We start from the raw sequence: 25,192 nt of genomic DNA, 5'->3' as shown, positions 1-25,192 counted from the left end.
GGTTCATTTGCCATCTGAAAGATTGCTTTAATCGGGTTTCATTCTCCAATACGGTAGTGTAATTGCATATCTTCTTTCAAATTATGCTTTTTCAAAAGCCTTTAATTTCTGCTTCCAGCTACAACTCTTGTTTTCTTCACTCTTGCCAATCAGTGTCAAAAAACACTCTAAACCATGGAAAAATACATAGTACAATTTATCTTTTGAACCATTGCCATGGAGTAGTTATAGAATAGAGCAGAATTCACTTTTATGGGATCTTTGTTTTTTGTTTGTAAGAAACCTTAAGACCAAATAAAGAAAAAGGTAGTTGTTTAACAGATAAAGCCAGTTGGCTTCTGCACTCCTTAAATTAAATCCTGAATGATCTGCATACTATATAAAAATACAAATCTGTATCACAGTTAGCGCAAATGGGGGGTGTTATGCTTTTAATTATAGGAGGAGCAAACAGCTATTTTGTTCCGACTGGGGGGGGAAATGAGATCTTCCAAATCCTTCAAAAATCTATAGGAAGACTATAATTTAGTTTCCACCAATCTGTACTTTAGAAAGTTAGACAAAATAGTATTGTCTCTCGTTAAGTATAACCGCAACCTCTCAAACACTATTTATTGTATTTATATAGTTGCCCATCTCACAAATGTGATCCTGGGGAGTCTACAATAAAACAAGTAGTTGAAAACAAGTATAAACAACCTCCAGAAGCAATTAAATATACATAAAATTGTGAGAGAATGGACTCACATCCTATACAGGTAGTCCTTACTAACCTACCACATTTAGGACTGTCAGCTCCATTGCTTAAGTGACATGGTCAAAATGAAATGCAGTGTGGCGTGCTGACTCACATCAGTTCTGCCTGCTATCATTAAGCAACTCACCTGCAGTTGCTGAGCACGTTACATAACTGCAACTTTGCAATTCCTGTTACCTTCCCAATTGAGTTTGCTTGTTGAAAGCTGGCTGACAAGGTTGCAAAAGGCAATTCTGTGACTGTGAGATGCTGCAAACATTATAAATGTACACCAGTTGCTAAGTGCCTAAATTGTGATCGTGTGACCCTGGGGACTCTACAACAACTTCAATTTTGAAGAGCCATCATAAATCACCATTGTAACTTTGAATAGTTACTGAATGAGTAGTCAGTAAGTGAGGACTACCTGAATGCAATCTTGTGGGCTCCCTGTCTCCATGCAATTGCCCAGGCAGTTGGAGAAACCTTGTTTTAAGAAGTTTCCAGAAAATTAATATGGTCGGAGCTAAGCATTTCCAGATAGCTTCCATGACAGATACGGCTCGTCCCCTAGATCCCATCAGATGGAATTTTTTAGCAGACAGGACCCATAATCTATCCTTCCTGACAGATCTGATGGGACAGGATGATATAACAGTAGGGACATGGTCCATCAAATGACCTGGTCCCATTTCATGTAATTTTAAAAGTCTAAAGATTTTAGCCAGATGGAAGACCAATGCTCTTTAGTGATTTTATTATATAGTGACATTATCCATACAGCTATGAATAAAACTCCTGTGATATTTAAAATCTTAAGAATAAGGATTATCCTTCCACAATATTTATGCAGTAATAATGCTGGTTTACGGAACAAAGTAACCTTTCCACTAAGTCTACTGAATGGGAAAGTTGTTATTTTTAAGAAATAAATCTGCCATAAAACTATGGTACCTCTAAATAGTGTAGCATTATGGCTGAAATAAAAAAGAATGTATTTGTAGAACATCTTCTTTGGATGTGACAGAAATCAGATCCACCTTGTCCATTTGCATAATCCTGTCATATCTAAGGAAACTATTCCATTTCCAGAACTCAGCTCCTAATCCTTTTCTTGCCTGAAAGAAAGAAATATAGATAATCCCTATTAAGTGTCTGTCTCAGATAGCAACTATTCCCATTTAGGATGATGATGAATGTCTGCATTTAAGATCTTTGCAGCATCTTTCTTTCTTAGTCCTGTATTTGCCAAAACAATCAGCTAGTAGGTATTATCCTGTGCCTGATCTGTATTTTTTGCCTCCAATCTTGAAGAATAGAGAGATTGCCTAAACAAGTGATCTCTTCCTGAGCTCATTTCTCCCTAGCAATCTATTCCTAAAAAGTATCAACCACAGGTTAACGAGCACAGTTCTGTGACCTCAATTGTTAATTAGAAGGCTTAGTAGACTTGCAGCTGGTGCCTGAAATTGACAAGACTGATCAATTTCATAAAGATTTTGTTTGCCTCCCAAGCAGCTTGCACTTACAGCTGTGAGATGCTATACAAAAAAAAACAGCACTAGCACATTCCCTTTTTATCTACATTTCCGATTATATGCCTGCTTCTTCTCTTTGCTTCCTCTGCAATAAATATAAATGCGAACATCTATTCTCTTCTTGCTAATGATCCCAGCCCTGGGGTGGAAGAGTGGGGAAAAGGGCTATGAGATTTCGCCATCTGCCTGGCTTCTTCATCGCTGAGTTGGAATCCTTCTAATACCATAAAGCTAAGTAAAAACAGAAGCCTGGTTGTGGTCACATGATTTTAAAAATTACATTACATTAAAAATTACAATTACAACAATAAAAACTAATCCAAACTAAAAAATATTAAAAAAAATAAAATAGGAAAGAAAAAAGACTAATAAAAGTATCCTTTCCCCTTCATACAATGTTAGTTTAAAATACAGTATGTAATATCTTCTTCCATATCCCATCTATAAACAAAATTTTTAGTCTTCATCATTTCAGTACTGATATCACAAAAGTCTATTAAATAGATAACGTGTCTATTTTAACCTTGATCGAAAAACCAACTTTAAAATATTTACTTTTACTTCTAATAGTCTTGATCTTTAGTCCCTTCAGGAATTGGAATGGAGTTATTTCCTTATAATTGGATTGAACTTCAGAGAAAATATTAGAATCAGCCAAGATTTAAGCATGGTAAAGGTTTTGGGAAGCTCATCCTTTGCATGCAGATGGCTGAATGCTCCAAAGCCTAGCAGGAGCCAAGTGAAGTTTGCAACCTCCCAATAGCCAGCGGATTAGGGCAGAGGCCCAGCTCCCACCAAAGCTTGTTTGGAAGCTTCTCTGTCATTGGAACGTGATGTTGGGCCCTAATCTAGGCTCTTTTTTCCTGCTTCTGTTTTTGGCTTTTTGCCACTTGCCTGCCTCCTTTATGGAGTCAGCTGGGTTGTGGGATTCCTGGGGCCTTTCCCACCCTTAAGCTACCCCATGCTTGCTTAATGACCTGCACATTCATTTAACGGACTTCAGGGAGAGCAAGGGGTAGGGGCCATTAAATGAAGCTATCTCACTTAATGGTTGTCACAATTTGTGACCATAATCGTCAATCTCCATTACAGTCGTAGATTGAGGACTACCTGTATACATACCACAAATAGCCCTACGTGCTATTGGTTCCAGGAGACCTTGTCCATTATTCTTTGAAATAACAGTACTTCTAAGGGTTGATCTGGAAAATCCGGTAATCTGTAGAACTGCATTGCTCTCCTTTTAAAATGTCAAACTTCCCTTCATTTCAGAGTTTCTCTTGCTACCTACCCTTGTCTCAGCATGCAAAACCAAGGACATCAATCTGTTCTCCAGAACCAAAAAGAGGACCACACTGCTTTGTATTGACAATAAACTGGAGTTGAAAGTTAACCTTTTTTAAAAGTAAATTTTATTAATTAGGACTTTGATTTTTATTTATACTTGTTATACTTGTTATACTTTATTTATAATATTTATAATATATACTTATTTATACTTTAACTTGTGTCCTGGATCAATAGGAGATTACATAGAATCAAAATGGTTGGGATTTATCATGTCCTTTGATACTGTAATTCAGTTTAAAGTGATCCCAAGTAAGAAACCATAAAATAAAAAGGAATGTAGATCAGGATTGATGACAAGATCAAAGTGCCAGCTAAAGACTGAAGCTGATTGACTGCTTATTGCTGATACAGACTTGGAGGCTTTTCTTGTCTATGTAATATAATTATTATTCATGGCTGTTGATGCACCTTTTTAACTATTATACTACTACTATATAATCTATTGTTGGGGCTCTTGGTCCATTTGGCCAGAAGCTCAGTGATTACTATAATAGGGTATTTTAATAAAGAAAATTGGTTTCAGTTCTCCATTGCTTTGGTTCACTTTTCAGTAAACTTCTTTTTTCCACAAGAATGTGGACTATTCATAGATAGTAAGCAGCCTGCAACAGGAGCAAAGGCAAGGCAAACATAGTTTGCATTCACAGTTCACTCCAAGTCATGGTTCTTTTAGTCATAGCATGTGAAAAGGTCACAATGTATCTGTTCACACACTTATTGTGTATAAGCTATGACTGTGTTCATATCATGCTAAAATCAAGCAATATTCCTTAAGCCTAGGGCTTTATATTTCAGAGAAACCTGTGAATGTTTACCCACTTATTTTTTCATCATTCTTTTCACTTGTTACTTCCCCTCAACCCATTTTTAAATGGAAGACTCTTGGGAACTATCTCCTTCTCATTTTTAATAAACTAGATGGATTATATATATGACAAATCATGTTAGAAAGTATGATGCACCTTCTAGTCCTCAGAATGATGGCTTTGAGATTGCTAATGTAATTTTTCCACTCTACACAGGAGAAACGTGTTCCAAATGTGTACATGTTCACACCAATACAATGAATTTATTGCTGTGGCAGAATTTATTAAATTTTGGCTTTTTCTGAAATGCTTGTTCCAGTCTCTTCCTCCTGCTCTTCCACGTCCTTCCTCTTTCTCTTCACTGAATACTTTAACAAAGCATTTATGTATAAATCTTAGCAACTTTATGATATATATAAATATTATCTTCTCCAAGCAGTAGGGTATATATATCCTGCTTTTATGCACAATTAGCATGAGATAACCACTGTTTTGGGTAACTGGTCCTAAATTCAAAAATTAGATTAAAAATACATTTTCAAAGGCATATGAATTCTTAGTGTCAAAAATACAGAGCTTCGTTTTAGGGTAAGCGTCAGGAAAATCCATGCAAAAGTGGTAAGAAAGAATTTGTATCACAATTAACTAAGATTTCTTTTTTGATTACTCTCCAGTTCAATGAGGTTAGAGGATAATTTCCTTTTCTCAGTATTTTCTTCATATAAAAATCATAATAAAAATAAAGAAAAGTCAGTGACTACATTTTTATGCTTTAAACTGGAATGTTAAAGATTCATGCATGCAAATTATTTATTATGTTAAGGTCACTAGCCTTGGTGGGAAAAGATTAGAAAGAATACAGCACAACTTTATTTTTTTTTAATAAACATGGTTTACTTTTTTCTACAGTAAGAGAAAACATTAAAAAAAACACAATTCAGAGGTAGAAGATTTATTCTGTATGCATAAGCACTCCAGATATGACTAGGCTTGACAGTGAGTGCAAGTGGCATTATTCCCACATGATATTGCTGTGAAAATGACACAAAGTACATACAGTGCTGTAATATGCGACATCTGCATAACAATATGACCTGTAATATGTTATTGTAGATTTTACCAGATACCTGAAAATATCATGGCTGGGAAAGTTGATATCCTCATTTCAGATAATATCACCAATGCTGAGCAAAGTGAATTAGCACTTTTGCTTATTTTAAGGCAACTTCCTATGCATTTTAGCCCTAACTGATTAGTTGCAGAGCATCTAACTCATACCAAACTGGGGGTGGAAGGAAATATATTACAATACGTTTTCCAATTTTATTTAAGCATATAAAATATGCTTATTTAAATATTCATCCATTTGAACATAACACTAGCAAGCCAATAATACATTCAGCTAACCTGTTGTGTGTTAATGCTTACAGACTGAATATTTCGCAAATTAACTATATATTTAAATGTGGTCACCCCTGCATGGAAGACTCGCTTTCTCATTTAAAGTACCTTGTTTAAATCAGGCTGTATTTCGTGACTGAATACAAACCAATTAATTCAATTTATAGGGCTTCTTAATTCCATAGTAACTCTGGACATCATGTATTAATGAAATAATTAAGAAAAATAAAATCACAAGCATCTGTGATTGACTCATTCCGAGATGGGTAAAATAAGGGCCCAGATTGTTGGGGGCAATATACTGACTTTGTAAACTGCTTAGAGAGGGCTGTAAAAGCACTATAAAGCAGTATATAAGTCTAAGTGCTATTACTATCTGAAGAAAGGAAAACTCTTCATTTTAAACCAGTAAAACCCACAAGTCCTGCAACCTAGTCTAACCCAACTGGAGAAACAGTCAGATTTTAAGGGTTTCTTTCAACTCAGGTGGGTTAAGAGCAGAGGTGGTAATCAGCAGGTTCTGACCAGTTCTGGAGAACTGGTAGTGGAAATTTTGAGTAGTTTGGAGAATCTCTGACTGGAGATTATTTACAGTATCCTTCCCCTGCCACATCCACCAAGCCCACAGGTAGTAAAAAAAAATTGAATCCCACCACTGGGTAAGAGCCAAACAAGTCTCAGGGAAATCTTGTTCCAGAGAGCAGGTGCTGTGACCAAGAAACCATATTTCTTAATTTCATTACATGACACTTCTTGATTGACCTGGAACATACAAGGATAACCAACACACTGAATTGTGATCATGTGACACATCCATAATTGCCCATAATGGTGCATTTTGCACCAGTTGCAACTTCTGAGTGTTTTTCAAGGGCAGCCATATGTAGACTGCATTACTAGAGTCATATGTGAGATGATAGAGTAACTATCTGAACAACTATTTGGTTCAGGTAGGATTATAATTAGTACTCAAGATGGATTTGTGCATAGGCCTTCTTAGCCATAGCTGCTACCTGTTCCTTAAGTAGGAGATGTGAGTTTAAGAATATCTCCATATAGTTATCAGTTCTGAAGGGAAAAGTGCAAGCTTATTCATGACTCAAGATGGATCCACTGGTCTCAAGCGATCCAAAACCATAACCACTCATGATTGTCAGGATCAAGCTTGAGTCTTTTCCTACCCATCCGGAATATCCATAGCCTCCAGACACTGGGAAAAGACCTTAACAACATGACCTGGTTAGTCCAGGATTGAGATGTACAGCTGTTTGTGTGTGTGTGTGTGTATGTATGTGTGTGTGTGTATAAAACACAACAGTATTTTTAATGAACTTGAAATGAATATTATGTTTACAAAACTTACACAGGAAGTTCAAAATATAAAAAAAATGAAATTAAAACTCTACATCCAGCTAAATTCCTTTTACATAACACCAACAACCTAACAGTTCTTGTTTGAGCCATGTATTTCAAGTGGCTGAAATATAAATACTTTACTATCTTGCTATCAGAAAAAAGGCTCTCCAAAGCAAAGTGTCCAGATATAAACAGTTCCTCTTGCTACCACAGCATGATGGATTAGTTGTCTGTGAATTCAGAAAGCTGTGAGGCATACATAGCAAGTATATGATGGACAAACTGGTATTGCTCACTGGTTTGTATCATTCCCCCTCTGCAATGCAAAGAAAATCTGTTTAAATATACAGGCACTGGGAAGAACAATACATTTGTTTTGCAATCTTATATCATTTACAATCTTTGCAGACCATAGCAGAACAGCTTACAAAGCAGGTTGAGAATTACATATACTTTGCAAAACAATTCAATTGCAAATGCCTGTTCAAGAAATTGCAAAAAATCTTGTAAAATAAAACATCAACAGATTAAATAATGAGGACTGAAACTATGACCTTTAAAACTTCTTAAATCTAGTAAAGACTTGAAATATCTGATTGCAAATGTATTAACAGCGGCTAGGATTGTATTTGCCAAAAACTGGAAAAATGAGAAAACACCATCACAGGAGGAAGTCATTAAGAAAATATTGGAATGTGCTGAAATGAGTAGATTGACATTTGAACTTAGAAAACAAGAGGATAAACAATTTTATAAAATTTGGGATCTATTCTATCAATGGTTAGACAATAAAATACAGTAATGAAATATGTAGACTTTTAGAAAATAATAAATATATAAAGATGTACTTCTTATTATATCTACAAAATGATTTTAGGATAGATTTGGGATGATAATATGAACTGTTATAAAACAAACTAAGTAAATTATGATTATCTTGTAAAACATGAATTAATAAAAGTATAGTCAAATGATTGATTAATAATGATACTAAGGTATTTAATTTTTGATTGAAAATACGAGATTATATGCAATGTAATTGTAATTGAAGACTACGAAATGGAAGCACAAAACAATTTGTAAACCAACTGGCACACTGTATGTACATATATGGAAGATGGTTTGATGTTTTTATGTTTTGTTTGTTTATGTTTGTTTTTAAAAACCAATAAAAACTTTTTTAAAAAACTTCTTAAATCAAACTAAAATAGCATTATTAAACACTGGGAAGAATCATTCAATTAATTACTGAGAATTTTTATCAGGTCAAAATCATCTTTCACTCAAAGCGTATTAACATGACTATGAGTGGCACTTAGATATAAAGGTAGCTTTTAATAATCCCTGGAAGAGCAAACTGAAGAGTTGACATGATCCATTTATATTATATATAAGACATCAGGAACTATCTTAAAAAATCTTATCCGATAGACAATATTCTCTGTATTGCTTGTAAAGTAATATTGTTCCAGGCTATTTGTAATGCTGTTTATAGAGGTTACAGTTTTTCTGTTGCTTTTTTGCATGTACTTTATTCATATCATAGACAACATTTACTTAGATACTGGAGTTGATAAAATAACACAAACCCTTGGATGTCTGGCTGTGCTCTTAACTTATAGACATGTCCCAGTGTAGAACTAAAGAGTGCACTGCAGGATCCAATCTGGGCCGGTCACCAGAACCAGAGGTTTTGTCTTCCGAGCTTTCTAACTTGTGCTAGAGCCCATCTTCAAGGAAGTTCCTTAAAGATGAGCTCTAACACGAGTCCGAAAGCTTGGAAGACAAAACCTCTGGTCCTGGTGACCGGCCCAGATTGGATCCTGCAACATAATCCTGAGACATGTATATTCACCTTCATTCGTAAAGAGTGCATTCTTTAATATATTTGATATATAAAGATTTGCATACATTTCTTGGCACTTCATTTTGCTCCATGGTGTCCTGAAGCACCGTACAAATAGCACTAATAATGTATGTCACAGTGTCATACATGCTTGTGTTGCATTCAGAGGTATAACATTTTACCACAAGTGTTACATTGAAATAATTTTAATGGGGCTTTGTAGTTACTTAACTTATCACAAGTCTATATAAAAGTGGAGACTAAATCTAATGTAACAATATAGAAATAAGTTTATTACTGGGTATAATTAGTTTGGCACCTTTGTGTATGCGGTGAGAATACAGAATGAGACAAATACAGATCTTAAAATGAGGTACCCAAAGTGGGTCTGATTTGTTTAGGGATCAAACTTACTTATTTCTATGTATCTACTGAAAAGATGCCATTGGCAGTACCAAATCGTGAACCCTATTATGTCTCCTACAAACATGCCTGGGATACAGTACATCCCTCACCATCAACTGCCTTGTTACCAAAGCATTAATGACTGCTGTGATTTTCCTTGAATACTGAATGAGCTAATTTAGTTACTTTCATATCAAATTATCAGCATTTAGGAAACTACGTTTATCAAGATGCTTCCGGACACCTTCAAAGTATGTACTATAGCATGAAGTAGAAGTTTCAGTACATTTAACTTGACATACAAAGCAAAAAGATAAGCTAACTAGAGACCACTTCAGTTTTTCATGAAATGAAATGAAAAACTCAGAACTTGGCCTCTATACCGGTCTTGATCCATACCTGTCTATGCGTAGCTGGCAGACAATTCCCAAAATATCTACTTCTCCTTTGTCCTTTAGTTGCTGGCATCCAATCTGAGTAGCAATGAAGCAGCCTGTCCGTCCAATGCCCGCACTAAATAGAACAACAACTTCATGTCAGATTCATATCTTTGGGGATATGAAGGACAAAGGTGTAGAAATATATCTGCCCATCCCCTTCTAATCAAGTAGGTTTGCTAAATTCCATCTCACTGAAACCAAGACGCTTCTGGGAAAAACAGTTTGCCAGTTTCACCATAGACTCCATATGTACAGAATTTTACAGAGGGAAGTATTTGCTAGATCTGCAGTGCATCATTTTAGAATGGAGATTTCAAATATAAGTTCAAAACCAGCAGCTCTGGGCATCCTCCAACACTATGGAGCTACAAGAAGAATTTCTCACCTACAGTGCACAACAATTGGTCCCTTGTTTTGGGAAGCCTTTAGAATTTTCTCCACCTCAAGAATCAAATGCAAGAGCATCTTGGCTGATTCTGGTGTCCTCTGGTCTGGCCAGGATGAGAAGACAATGTGTTTCACAGTGCGACATTCATCTTTGAACTGAAAATCATAATGAAATACAAGATAGCATTACTTTTACTCTTTCAAGTATTCACATATATGTGACTGCGTCTATCCAAGAGAGAAAGTATCCAGGTGTTTATTGGAATTCCAAAACTTACAGCTATACAGACATCTTTAAGGAGACAAAAGTCCTGAGGGAAAAACACCCCTCTTCCTCACAATAGCCTCATGACAACTAAGTGAGACAATGGAATTCTCAATGAAATGGTCATTGATAATTATAGATAGAATGAAAATTAAATGGGAAATTAAATGAAAAGGAATACTCTGTCTACAAGTAGAAAAATAAAATAGAAATAATCCAGATTGCAAACTTTTGTGCCAGGTCCACTCATATACACTAATAAGTATCAGAAAGGAATTTCTTATACAGCCAAAATGGTATATATGGGGTGTGTGTGTGTGTGTGTTCACCTATACATGTACACGTTTTGACAATACTTGCATAGAGATTTGGAGGGAAGGGTGAACTGTGCAGAAAAATCATCTTGCCAGAGCACTCGTCTTCATCAATAAAAAAAGTGTATACCTGCAGGGAAAGGCTACGAATGGTGTAGTCATCACATTCCCAAATGTCTTGGACTTGAATTCTAAATGGTCCATAGGATGCTTCTCTTTCAGGCCAGTAACAGATACATTTCTGAAATTATAAAGGTAGGGATCCTCATCCATAAAGATGTCAACCAAGCGGCTGACTCTAAATCCCCAAAGAAAAGAGGAAATCAGAACTTCACAGACCTATTCCCCCATAGCAAATGGGCTGCAGGAGTTCTACAAAGCAAACAATAGCAAGCTCGCTGAGGCTCAGAACCTCCACATGTGAGTTTTTAATGTATTTTCTAAAGCTTCCTTATGGAAAGAAAAGGCTTAGGAAAATCTTAGAGTTAAAAAAAAATACACTTGAGATGTAGCTATTAATATTCCCTTGCCACACATTTGTATTTATTAGGTCTGCAGAGATTTGTGCTGGCTAACAAAGCTTCCAGAAATAATAAGTCCACACTCTCTGCACATTTGCCAGATGATAAACTCCTTTCTTGTTTTTTTTTATTTCTAAACAGGGCCCTTGTTTAGCAATAAGTTAAGCAATAAGCAATAGGTTTAGCAATAAGCAATCTTCCTGCACATCAGTAGGTGATACCAAAACTTCCCGAAGTCTCACCCAACACCTTTCAAAACTTCATGCAGAGGTACCAGTATCATCCATCTGCCAAGGAGAAACCACCATAAAATGCCCAGAGTGCTTTGTAGCAGTTCTATCTAGAAGTCATTAATTGAAAACTAAGAAAAAGCAAAGCACCAGCAACTGGGAAATAAATAATAAAAGCAGCTTCAAAATATGACCAAAAATATGACCTTGAAATGGCAGCTTATCTGTGAGGGTTTGAAAAGAGTGGAGCTTTAGAGCGGCAGAAGGACTGCTTTATAAATTCATAGACCAGGAGACATTTAGTGCAGCAAATTTCAGGATCTCTGAGTTAAAAGACAGTGCATAAGCATTTCATCCAATGCTTTTAAATCCGTAAAGATAGCCTCATTACTCCATAATCCAGAATGTCACAAATCTTGAAACTGAAAACTTGCAGAAAATATAATAGCATGATGTGTTCCCCTAGAAGAGCCATAGTATGTCATAGTACTACTATGGCTATAAGTGGCTATCCTTTATTAGGTTTCTGAATATTTTGCCAACTTACATACAACTATGTACAGATGTTATACTATAGCAATGGCACTGATCTCCTCTGCCAAAGGACACAGAACCCAGGATAAACACAGGGAACTTTGACACTTCTCATTAAGCAAAATTTATATACATCTCTAACAATAATACCTCTTTCCTTTCTTTGAGTTTGGTGAGCATAACTATGAGTGGAGTTTCTTCTTGCCACACCATTGTCCAGAAGTCATTGACTGTATTTAGCATGGGTCCCTGTGTGGCAATATAGGTCTTCTTCTGGCTAGCATAACCCTAGACAACGGGAGAGAAATAACAACTATTAACAAGAGACACCGGAGCCAGTATCTTTGTTATTCTCACCTCTAGATAATTCTCTGGCTCACCCGGATGTAATTTGCATTTATGTAAGACTCCTCTTCTTGGCTGTTGACTCTCTTGAGACAGACACGGCTCTGTGGATCTAGAGGAATATTTTAGTTAGGTGAGATAGCTAAGGGCTTAATATAGCATTTACTGTCAGTTGGGCCAAACCACTCCACAGAAAAGTGGTTTTGAAATCTTTCTGGTTTCCTATCAGTTTGGTTTGGGGCCGTTATTTCACCCACTTTTCATTATAAATATTAATATAAATATAATATCAAAATGGGAGTATAAAGGGGATTTCAAAACCCTATATTTTAAAACAAGGATGACAAAAATAAAAAGTACAGTAGTTAAATGCCTGGCTGAACCAATAGTTTTTTTTCCTGATGCCTTGAGTTTCTATAGTTCTCCTCAGAAGTAAAAAAAAAAAAATATTTTATTTCTCCTAAACCTGGAGGAATATGCATCCCCCAACAAAGTGGCCCAACTGGAAATTTTATTCGTCTTCTTTCACTTTAAATTATATTCTCCTTTACAGTCTTGGGCAAGAATGTTAGCATCAGCAAGAAATTCTTATGTATGTGTAGGAATTTTTGCATTTTATCACATCACAGCTTTAAAAGCAGCCTTCCCCAACCATTCGGATAACTTGGACTTTTCTTCATATAATTTCCACCCAGCCAAGCCTGGAGATAATGGGAACAGAAGTTAAAAATGTCTGGAGTGGATTGGCTTTTCTACAACTTACAATAGTTTCAGCATTCAGTGTTTCTCAGGGCAGTAACTATTTTTTTATTCCCTGTAACTGAAAGGAAAGAAGCTATACCATGGTCAAAAATAGCACACAAGCCTCAAAAATATTCAAATATGAAAGATATTGCTTTATTACCTATGTTTGAATTTTTACCATTCTACTGAAGAATTCAAGGCATTCTTTTCTTTCCTTTTTTTTTTCATTGAGATATCCCACTAGAGAGAAATTGTGCTTCCAATTTCCACTGAAATGTTTATTGCACAATCATTCTGTCTCATTCATGGAATTTTACTGGACTCCTTGAATATATTGTCTTCTGTTACTTAGAACCTTTCCATATTTCCCCATCATTTCTTGATATTTCATACCCAAGGAATGGACGATTCACTTAACTGGTAGCCCTAGGAGACCTCCATCCAGAAGTAACCTTTGTAACTATTTCATGTTCTACAGTGATGTTCCATGTGTGGCAAGTTTCTCCAGTTCAGTACTCTACATTCAATTTATCCAACTGAGCATTCTCCAGAACTGTTTGACTTCCTACCCAGTATGATATATTGACCCCCTCAGAGAGCTCCAAACGGCTATCCTGCTGAAGATATGCTTTTTGTCATTTTATTCAGTGGACTGAAAACTATTTCTGAAATCTAAAATAGGAATTTTATCACCTGGTATAGAAACACTGGCTGTCAGCTATGTTCCCTGCTGGTATTAATGACAGCTTCAGACTCTGAGCCATGCATCCTCAAGAGACTTGACAGGAGATCCTATTGAAAACAGGGATCTGCCAGTGTTGCAGAAATGCTCTGCAGTACACTACATGCTTTGCAGTATGTTACGCAATATAAAATCTGGAGCCAAAACTCAACAGATTTTGTTTTCCTTTCCCAATCCCAGTTTCTTCCTGTTCAAATATGATTGCAAAGTAAACATACTTGGTAGGATGGATGTGTATCTATCCTTTGCTGCCCGACCAGGAATGTTGAGTTCTTCTGGAGTGATGAAGTTTGAGGGAATTTTCTGTTAAGGAGCAATTGCTGAATTAATTTCCTTTTTGAATGGTACCCAGAGAGTTGGAAACAATATTATTGGTGCCTTTGATCTTCTCAAGTAGGCAATTTCCCAATCCCACCTTCCCACAAGGAGAACTCAGCAGAAAGGAGGTGGGAAAAAATGTATAATTCAGAATTACTGCTCTGCTCGGATGCTGCTATCTAAGACCCATGACTAGCTGGATCCTATACTAATTCAGCCTCGGTCTAAATCAAGACAGTGATATTCAAAGTCAAACTTGGCATCTGAATGGCATGCCAGAGTTCCACTGGAAAAAAAATAGGCAGGCGCCAAGACATCTGCTCAGATTCTCAGCCCAGATAGCAATTTGTACTGTGTACTTTAAGCAGCTGATTCTCCTCTGTGATTTTTATATTCTCCTTTTTATATCCACTGCAGTTCAATCCAGTATTTCCTTTTCCTAAGTGGTAATTGGTTTTTTAATAGATTCAACATTCCTGCCCTGGGAAACTATCTGTCCTACATGCATTACTTGATGTACAAACCACATTTGGAGAGCCCAGCAGAGCATAACTGCTTAGTGTGTGTGAGAGAATGACAAAAGCAGATTGCACCATTATGCTGCAAGTCCTGCCCCTTTTGCATGCGCATCAGGACTGCACACATACTCTAAAGGTGCTTTATTTTGACAAAAACAGGACACTTCTGAAGGTGCCTAAGAGAGATCTCATACTTCTCTAGCAGCTCTCTCTAGCCTAGGAAAAAGGCTATTTGCTCCTGCCACTCATACTGAAAATGGCATAGGGGGAGCAGGAAGGAATTGAGGTACTAGAGGAGCTTAAACTGGAATCAAATCAGGAAGTCGGTAGGCAGTTTTGAGAATCTTACCGCAAACTCCTTTTGAAGCTCTTCCAGATTGCAGCTCCATTCCTGGAGCATCTTCTGTGTTAGGACATGACTGGCAGTGTTCAAAAATTGCACTGTGACATCTCTAGGAGTGGAGATTTGCACAATGGGTTCAATGTTGCTCAGAGAACTCATGTCCAATACCAATGACACATTGGAGCCCCTTCTGCAAGACAAAGAAGCCTGAAGTTACAAACCATCAAACTAGAGAAAGCAGCCTATGCTATAGCAGCAGGGTTCCTCTGCTGACAAAATGAGGTTGCTGTGTTAATTTGGCCTGAATTAATAGTCAGCCCTATACTTTCCTCCTAAGCCAGGAAGTATGAGAACCACTGCCCTTACCATGACTCAGCAACGGGGCAGGTTAGAGTTACTGCCTGCATACACTGGAATGACGGGTAGTTTCAGAGCAACAGTTGGCAGAAACCCTGCCATCTTTTCCCTTCCCATCCTACATCACCTATCATTTGGAAAACAAACTCCAGTTGCCACCACAGGACTTCTGTTCTGGCTGGCCTCAGTGCTTTACCAGAAGAGCGACTACAAGCCTTTCTGCAGAAATATATATGTGTGTGTGTGTATGTGTATGTGTATTTGCATCAAGCTTCTGATTTGCATGATGTGTGGTGCTCAACAATTCAAACTTCAATGGCTTCATCCTGGCCTGATTATTGAAAATTATGCAATGGCTTCACTATTGCCCACTTTATGTTTGTGCAGTAACTAAGTGAGTTGTCTGACTTTCAGATGAATTATTTGCAGAAAGTGTGTGTTGGAACACATCTTCTGGTCTTTCTGTGCCAATTCTGGGAGATGCAACTGACTTAAGGCATCTTAAGATGTCTTTGATTCCTTTGATTTCTCTTATCTTGTTGAATCTCCACTACATAAGACTCTCTCTTCTGAACAACAAAACTTGGAACCTAACTCATTTATCTACCCTCAGAGATGAGAGAGAAATTCTACCTTTGTCATATTGCTGCGTTAGTAATGTTGCAATGATCCTAAGCAAGAATATCGTTCCTTTGGAATCTCAGGAGAGGGGGACAGAGATTCTCAGCAACCTTGGAGAAGCAAAAGCAATCCCCATCATTTCCCCAAGTGAAGTAATGCAATGTGTGTATCAGTACCATTTAGGAGAGCTTTTGGGTGGGGGGATATTATTTTTACTGTCTAAATTGTTTTTAATTCTGGCCCATTGGACTGGAATAAGTAGGACTAGAATGATGTCCTCAATGCCTCATTTGTGTGTAAATTCCTTGCTTGATTTGCAAAAGAGGCATAGTCACAAGCAAAGTCAATTCCATGTCATGCAAATGAAGAGTTTACCTTGGCAATAATTCTAGCAGAGAATGAATCCTCCAAGTCTAATATTTCTGGGTCCTGGTTATTTTTTGTGGTTTTTAAATGATAATAATAATCCACTACAAATGAATCTTATCTCAAAGTTGCTTATCTTTAGCAACTTCAAGGTAATTCAGAATTTCATGCAAAAACGTAGATTCTGTTGCATTGTTAGGCTGGAGAAGCTGATATTGTGGAATCTTATTAACAGCTCAGTCCACTTCTTCAAGCCTGGACAATAGATAACAGATTAAACATCTGCTTTTGATGTGCCAGATGATGACATGGTATGTAGTTCTGATTTAATATATGCTCCATCACCCACTACATGGTCACCAAAAGTTGTTTCCTTGATATCAGCCTTGGCACTGATTTTGCTATTTGTTGATGAATATCTATATACTACTAACTCTCTCATGTCTGTTTGATTGTTTGTAATCTTCAGTTGGGCAAACAGTGCATCATAAAATAACAATTTTTGAATTAATGTAGCTCAAATGAGTTAATTTAAGAATGCATCCCAAAAGCATGACTGCCATGGGATTGAAATTTGGCAGTGTTTTGGCCATTTTAGTGCTGCTGCACTGTTACTCTGCCATACTCAGCCACAATCATATGATTGCCATTTTCAGTGCTCCCTGGCAGCTTGTAACAAGGAAAGTCAGAAGTAAGCTGCTTTTTTGCTCCCCTTTCTCTGTTTTTGGTAGGCAATTATCTCTGAAATGATGATCCAACAGGTCATAGGTTTTCTAACTATAATTATACTAACATGCAGCATTATACTAACATGCAATGGTTCGATTTATTTAGCATATCTGATATTCTGAATATAATGACTCCACAAACAATATATGTATATTTTTCTTCTGCTGACTGGGTCTTGCTTTACTGCTCACATTTTTGCAAAATGATTTTTGCCAGAATATCTCTAACGTACTTTGCTAAGAATTTCTTGGGGCACAAACTGTTTCCCAATATTTGCATGTAAACTGTCACTTTTACTGGGTATCTATTGGCTGTTGAATTAGCTAGAACATCTGCAGATTTCTGCAGCCTAGAAACTCCCCTAAGGTGTCTGCTCCAAAGCTATGCTAACTTGCAAAATATGTCTCTCACTCCTGGAGGCCATCAATATTTCCAGGGTTACGTCATGTTCTCTCAACAATTTTTCTTCCAGGGTGATTGAATATATAAAGGACACTCAATCCTGTCCTTTGTAAGTGATTCAGAGAGTTCTACAAATCCACATGCTTAATCTTTTTAACTTCATAACATTGTTTAATATGCAAACAAGATGACGTTCTCCTATACTCTTTGAGCTGTGGTTAAAAAGAGGGGGAGCATGTATTTCCAATTAATGTTCCTCACAGGAGCAAAACATGCAACAAACATTTCTATTTTGATTTGAAAGTTTATTTATTTGCCTCCAGTGTGTAAATGGAAACATGTTTTAAAGCTTCTGTCCCTCTCTGCTGGCAAAACTGCAAGAACACAGAAGCTATTGCTCAGATCTGCTAGTAATTGGATGTACCTATACTCTAATGCAGTGATCCCCAACCTTTTGATGCCGCGCCCGGTACGGCATCAGCTGGGCGCCGCGTCTGCCGTGCGGCATCAGCTGGGCGCCGCCATCTTTTTGATGATGAAAAATGCTTCCGGTGAGCTTTCTACCCGGAAAGCTCACCGAAGGCGCTGGGCCGCTTATCTGTTTTTGATGAAAACGTGCTTCCGGTGAGCTTTCTACCCGGAAAAGCTCACTGGAAGCACTTTTTCATGAAAAAGATGGCGGCGCCACAAGCCGCGGCCCGGTAGGAGTTGTTCCGCGGACGGTACGTCCCGGACCGGTGGTTGGGGACCCTGCTCTAATGCCTAAAGTCATTTGTGCAAATTCTCTGCAATAATTCCTGCTATTGGTAGAACAGTGGGGCTCAGAGATGAGGCCAGTGATAATTCTCTTGTTATGAGATGTATTAAACTGCTGGCTCACCTTAAAGGCAAAGTCATTTGGTCTTTGATTTGTATCTAAGTGGGAAGACCAACTTCTGGAAGACCTGAAATCAATCTTCCAGAAAGTCAGTATTCCACAATATGTCAGAACAACCTCGGTCAGTGACAGTCAGGTATCTGGTGCGTGATACAAAAATGGCCAAATAGACTCAGGAGTTCACCAACCGGACAGTAGCAGGGAGACTTGCAGTAACCAAGTGTAGTCTAGTAAATCATTAACCTCCAAAGGTTTCTTCCTCATTTAAATCTAGAATGTCTGCACGGAAGGTCCTATATTAGCATATGGTGGAAAAAATTAGTTTAAACAAAAAGATGCAGTTTTGACATTTTCTGAACACTGAAAGAGTGGAGGCTAAATGCACCACCATGAGGAGGGCATTGCACAGCTAGGAGCCATGAAAGAAAATGTCTTCTCCGACCTATCAGACAGACCTTGTGGCAGCAGAAGCAATTTGAAAAGACCTCTGCTGCTGATTGAAAAACTAGCACTGTTCATCATGACAGATCCTAAGGTGATTAGTATTTTAATTGTCAAAATTGTATTTTAATTTCCAGGGAGCCATCTGTAGAAAGTGTTAATGTAGTTAAGTAAGCAAAGGCATAGATAATTGCTAACAGATCTGGTCAGGAATTTTATTTTATTTTTTATTTACCGGTATTTATTAAAAAAATTTCCTATTTCCTTTATTATGTTTTATAAGAAACTCAAGGTGGTGAACATACATGATACATAATTCCTTCCTCCTTCTATTTTGCACATACCAACAGGCCTGTGAAATGAATTGGGCTAAGAAAGAGTGAACTCAACTGGCTTTCCTAAGGTGGAGCTAGAACTTATAGTCTCCTGGTTTTTACTACAGCACCTTAATCACTACATGAAACTGGCCTAGTACCACATCAGTTACAGTTGTGCTAATGTGCTCTGAACCACAAATACGGTAATAGTAGGGCAGTCAAAGAAAACTCTTAAACCCTGAATCTGCTGTGTCTGAAGAGTACAATCTTATCCAGAATAGGCTTCACTTCAGTTCACCAAACAATGTTATTTTTACCAATAGCTTCTCACTTCTAGCATATCTGGATGTAATTTTAGCTTCTACTCACTCATTCAACCTAATAATAATATTAGTTAGCCTTCAAAGATTATAGTTGCTTCCTTGCAATTGGTGGGGGAAGTAGACCTGGGTGTTATCAGCACCCAGATATTCGTGCTTTCGTTTAATTATCTCCTTCAGAATGATTAGCTACCCTACCTAATCAGATGGGTTGCCAGGAATGAAGTTTTAACCACTGCCTTTATGAATGATCAACAATATTTCATCTAATATTTAATGGAAGATTGACATTGACTTCTCTGGGAAGAAGAGAAGGTAAATCGCTCATAGCATTGAAGCAATATGTAAATATGCAGCAGTATGTAGTCAAAGTCCCAGGACTTTGACTACAGAGGTATTAGGACTTTAGACCTGAAGAACCCATGTCAAGCCATTTTATGCCAATACAGTGATAGATTAAAATAAAGCAAAACAAAAACCTCTTCCTCACCACAAACAGAAGTACATACTGTTGGATGCCATTTGGTCTTGATTAAACTGCTCATGGAAACCATGGTTTTAATACGCTAATTTACATTCATGTGTAAGTAGCCACTCCAGTTTTAAGGCTTAGTAGCATGTATGAAACTAGCTAATGGAGATCTATTCAATGAACCATAGTGAAGCATATGGTTTGTAGCATAACTTTGTGCATTGTGAATGAACTCTTTAACAGCCTTCTTCCCTAAAGGTCCAGATAGTTCTTGACTTTATAAGTATAATTGAGCCCACAATTTTCGTCGTAGGTCGTGGCAGTTGTCACCATTTGACTAGATTGAATACATGACCTTTTTTGCTGCAAATATTATGTGAGCACTGTGGTTGTAAAGTTGTACAGTTGTTAAGCAAACCTGTTGTTACTATAGGGCCGGTTTTGATGGAAACTGAAAGTAAATGCCAGTTTCCATCAAACACATCATAAATCAATATAGGCTAGTTGCTAAGTGCCCAAAATGTAATAATGGAACTGTGATGGGGAAAAGTGAAGTAAGTCCCATTTTCAGCATCCATTGTAACTGGTCATAAATTGAGGACTAACATTTTAATCTATTTAATCAGCATTCCCAGTTTTATGCTCTTTATTACAATTGCTATGATTCCCAGCTATTATATCCAGATTCAGCAAAACTATGAGAGTGTCGGAGAACATAATATTATCTAACAGAACCAGCTTAACACTTAACTAACATCTAGAATCTCAGAGTCCATGCATAGAAGTTGGAGTACTACTGACTCACCGATCTTGCAGGCGCACATGTTTCTTAACTTCCTGATTGCTGTGGGTAGCCTTATCCATTCTCTGCCTCGTTTGCTTCTGCAGACTGCAGAAACTATGATTTCTCAGACATGCTGAACAGGCCAGGCCTGGGCTCTGCTAGCAAGGATTTGTTGAACTTAGGTAAGAGAGGCCAGGAAGCACAGAACGAATGCAGCTCAATGAACCCATGTCCTCAGGAAAGCACCTAGAAAACATTCAAGCAAATTGATCATTACTAAGAACTTCACTGTCTTTCTATCATGCATAAACCCCAGGTACAGCAAGCCCCATTTAAATCAGACACATCATAGCCTTGTACAGAAGAAGCCCCTTAGCTTGGTGTTCTTGAAAATTGTTGAAAAAGCCAAAGGAAAGAAAAATATGCAATTTGGTCCAACAAGTTTGTTTGGGAGAAATCAAAAGCCCACTGAATAAAATGGATACTCCTTGTTTGAGGCTATTGAGGCTATTGTTTGAGGCTAGTGAACGGAAGAGACTCTTCCCTTAATTCTTTACTCCAGATATATGAGGGCTGGGAGAATACTACGCATTGTTCTTTGTCCCATATTTTGCAGCTTTGTTCCCCATCTTCATATTCTCAAGAAATGGTTCCCTTAAGCTGAGATTTTCTGCCCTTTCCCATAAATTAATTCCTCTCTCACCTCATGCTGCCAGTAACTTCATCATCTCTAAGGTTTTAAACAGAGTCTGTGGCTCTAGGAGATGTACATGCAGAGTGAAAAGAAAGTGAATACAGGAAATTCCTTATCTCTGAGGCTGGTGGTTGCTCTTTGACACTTCCTCCTCTTGCTCCACCCTTACAGCCACCCACACACATTCTGACCACAACTTCACAGTTCCTTCCACAGATACCTTCAGCTTCTTGATGAACTTTTGCAAGGCTGCCTGGACAGTTAGACCGCCCCCCCACTACCTGTTCTTGCTTTAGGATTATCTGATATTTCTGTAATTTTTTACAACCAAGAATGTAGTAATTCACTTTGTATTCTTATTTCAGCCTAGAATGTAATGCCACTCTATTGACAAAAATACAAATCCCTGACTATAAGCTATTGAGCTTTATGATATAATAGGAAGCAGCATTTTTAGTGTGTGTGATTTCATAATCATACGATTCTTGTGAAGTCTGCAGTAATAGCTCCCCCCTGAAATCCTCCCTTTATCCTCTATGATAGGCTTAATTCCCTAGAGATTTATATTTGCTGGAGCAATTTTAAAATCATGGCATTTTTGAGTATAAAAATGTTCTGCGTGTATTTCAACTGGTTATTGAACAGATCTACAAAATGCCATATTGGAGAAGGTTGAGCTAGATAACCTAAAACGCAATACTTGAACAGTATTACGCAGTAATGCAATTGGGCAACAGCGTTTCAGTTGAAAAATACCACAATGCACATCTGTTGCAGATGATTATTAGGAAGCCTCTTTCTACTGTAAGCAATGAAGCATAGGCATTTCAACAAGCTATAGCTCTTTAAAAAGGACATTGGCAAAAAATATTCAGCTGACAAATGTGCTGGAAAATATATCAAACAATATATTTTTAAAAAAGAGGATTGTATAACATTTTGGGGAATCTTTCCTGCCAATGCAACCCATTTTGAATATATAGTAAAAGTGAAAAAAATCTTCAAATTAAGTTAACAAAAGATTCTGGGAAAATCTCCTATGTATATTTAAGTGGCTAGGAATAGAGTCTGAAAACAAAAACATCACAATAATTGAAAACAGTTTTATGCTGGATACCCATGAAGCTAATTGTGAACTACAGGCATTATAATTCTAGAATTCAAAGAGTGCCAAGTGACAGATGAGGATTTGAAAGACTAGGCAACATGCATCAAAAAGCAGCGGCTTGGGCAACAAAATAATCAATTCATACTATCATCCAAAGACTCTCTTAAAATATCAGGTCCTTTGCTTGTAAAGAAAAATATGGTGATCTTTTGCTCTTTAACCTTGATTACTGTATGCTGATCATCTGTGGCAATTTTGCCAGAAAGAGTAATATTAGCTATGCCTGATAAATGTTGATGGACAATTTCAAGAGCTTCCATTGAGAATTGTTATCTTCACCCAGAAACTGACAGCCATTCAAAGAGACAATGGCTTCAAAGCGAGGACTATATTCCCAACAATTTTCATATAGAAGATTAATTTCTGTAAAATGAAATTTTATGCAGCTACCTTGACTGCAACTTTAACAATACAGAAAATCTCAAAAAGAAATATTGGAAAACCCTACTTGAGGAAAAGGGGAACACTTTTTGTTTTGTAAATTTAAAATATGAAAAGACTACTCCATTTTTTAAATTTTATTTTATTCTGTGCGTATTATGGACCATAGATCAGTGGTGGGATTCATTTTTTTTTACTACCGGTTCTGTGGGTGGGGCTTGATGGGCGTGGCAGGGGAAGGATACTGTAAGATCTCCAGTCAGAGGTGGTATTTGCCGGTTCTCCGAACTACTCAAAATTTCTGCTACTGGTTCTCCAGAACTGGTCAGAACCTGTTGAATACCACCTCTGCCATAGATGTATAAATCTGAATAATTAATATATATATATATATATATATATATATATATATATATATATATATATATATATATATATTCTTAAGTTTTCATGTACTTACATGTATGGCCTTCAGCTTTGTTCGGTATTTTCCCACGTCATAGTAGTGGTGCTTTTAAAGTTGTAGCAACGTTTCAGCAGAATCTCATCTGCCATCATCAGGCTTCTGTATTGTGTCCATCTGTGAGTCAGACTTTTACAGTGGTTTCAGATTTAAATTTGGGGCAGCCTATTGCTGTGCCAGAATGGTTTTTCTTCATCCTGATTGGTTGGGAGTCTTGGTCTGTGTTTATTGGTCTCGGAGTTTGCTGTGTTCTGCTTGATTGGTGTCTCTAATATCTTCTGTCTGTTTTTTGGCTCTTTTTGTATCTTGATTGGCTGGCAGCATTGTGTTACTTTATTGGAGGCCTTTAGTGCAGCTTGGCTTCGGGTAAATGGACGGCTATCATTGGTTAGGAAGCTGGGTTTCATCTGGGTGGGATGTGTTTGAGCTGGAGGTATCAGGGGGGATCTGTTTGTGCCCAGGTGTTTGCCTGGCTTGTGGTGTGGAGATTTTTTTTGTTTGTGAGTGCAGGCTTCCAAATGATTGACAGCCTGGTGGAATCATCTCTTCTATTCATGCTTTCTGGTCTTTTTTCAATCTCTATGGCTTCTCTGATGATTCTGTGGCTAGGGTTTTCTATAGTGGCTAGGGTTTTGGTGCCATTGAAGTTGATGCTATGACCTGTGGCTTCCATGTGTTGGACTAGTGAGGAAATGTGTTCCAGCTTTTTGACTGCATTTTTGTGTTCATCCAGGCGGGTGCTTATTCTTCTATTGGTCTGTCCAATGTATGTGGCCGGGCATGATGCACAGGGGACTTCGTATATGCCTTGGTTTTCCAGGTCAATTTTGTCTTTGGGGTTTCTGAGGATGGCTGCTATTTTTCTGTCTGTTTTGAAGGCAGTCTTGATGTGGTGTCTGTATAGTATCTTACTAATTTTGTCTGTAGTGCCTCTTATGTAGGGCAGGACAGCTGTTCCATGGGTCTGTTCATCTTCTGGGTCTCTATTATGTCTCAGTGTGTTTTTGTGGATCAAGTTGGTGATTTTGCTTTTGTGGAAGCCGTTGGCTGTCAATATTTTAGTCAGGGTGCATAGTTCAGTCTTAATGTGTGTCTTGTCTGCCAGGCGTTTGGTTCTAGTAATTAGTGTTTTAGCCACGGAGTTTATCTGTGCTGGGTGGTGGTGGGATTGGGTGTTGAGGTAGCGGTTGGTGTGTGTTTTCTTCTGGTATATGGTGTGTCCTAGTGTGCCATCTGTTTTTTTGTAGATTAGTACATCTAGGAATGGTAGTTGTTTGTTTGTTTCTGTTTCCATGGTGAACTTGATTTTGGGGTGTGCGCTGTTTAGATGTGTTAGGAAATTGTTTAGGTTTTCTTGTCCATGGGGCCAAATCACGAATGTGTCATCGATGTATCTTAACCATAGTTTGGGTTTGAGGATGGCATTGGCCAGGGCTCTGGATTCAAATTCTTCCATGAACAGGTTTGCAATGACAGGTGACAGTGGTGATCCCATGGGAGCTCCTTCTATTTGTTTGTATCTTTGTCCTTTGTATATGAAATATGTGTTGGTTAAGCAGTGTTCTGTTAGTTCCATGAGGTGTTTAGCTGGTTGGTATTTATTTTTGATGATTTCAAGGGTCTCTTTTATCGGGACTTGAGTGAATAGTGAAACCACGTCA

At 37.6% G+C, this 25,192-nt stretch overlaps 1 protein-coding gene across 1 annotated transcript; it reads right to left on the bottom strand.

Moving 5' to 3' along the window:
• Window positions 1–5,304: 5,304 nt before the first annotated feature.
• Window positions 5,305–21,624, bottom strand: PTPN7 (protein tyrosine phosphatase non-receptor type 7). The gene is made up of 10 exons (XM_026680909.2): window positions 21,529–21,624; window positions 20,847–21,071; window positions 15,146–15,329; window positions 14,179–14,263; window positions 12,510–12,586; window positions 12,280–12,417; window positions 10,975–11,085; window positions 10,264–10,421; window positions 9,838–9,951; window positions 5,305–7,503 (listed from the first exon to the last, which is right to left on the bottom strand). Exons 2-10 carry the CDS (start codon window positions 20,903–20,905, stop codon window positions 7,410–7,412), a joined length of 1,020 nt encoding a protein of 339 aa, XP_026536694.1. The 5' UTR covers window positions 20,906–21,071; window positions 21,529–21,624; the 3' UTR covers window positions 5,305–7,409.
• Between the last annotated feature and the right edge of the window lie 3,568 nt (window positions 21,625–25,192).

Source organism: Notechis scutatus, chromosome 3 (genome assembly GCF_049901735.1).
Source record: "Notechis scutatus isolate UNSWTSFEM ecotype Mainland chromosome 3, rNotScu1.2, whole genome shotgun sequence".
Classification (NCBI taxonomy): Eukaryota; Metazoa; Chordata; class Lepidosauria; order Squamata; family Elapidae; genus Notechis; species Notechis scutatus.
The sequence above is the reverse complement of the archived record's forward strand: the minus strand, read 5'-3'. Positions and strand labels throughout refer to the sequence as shown.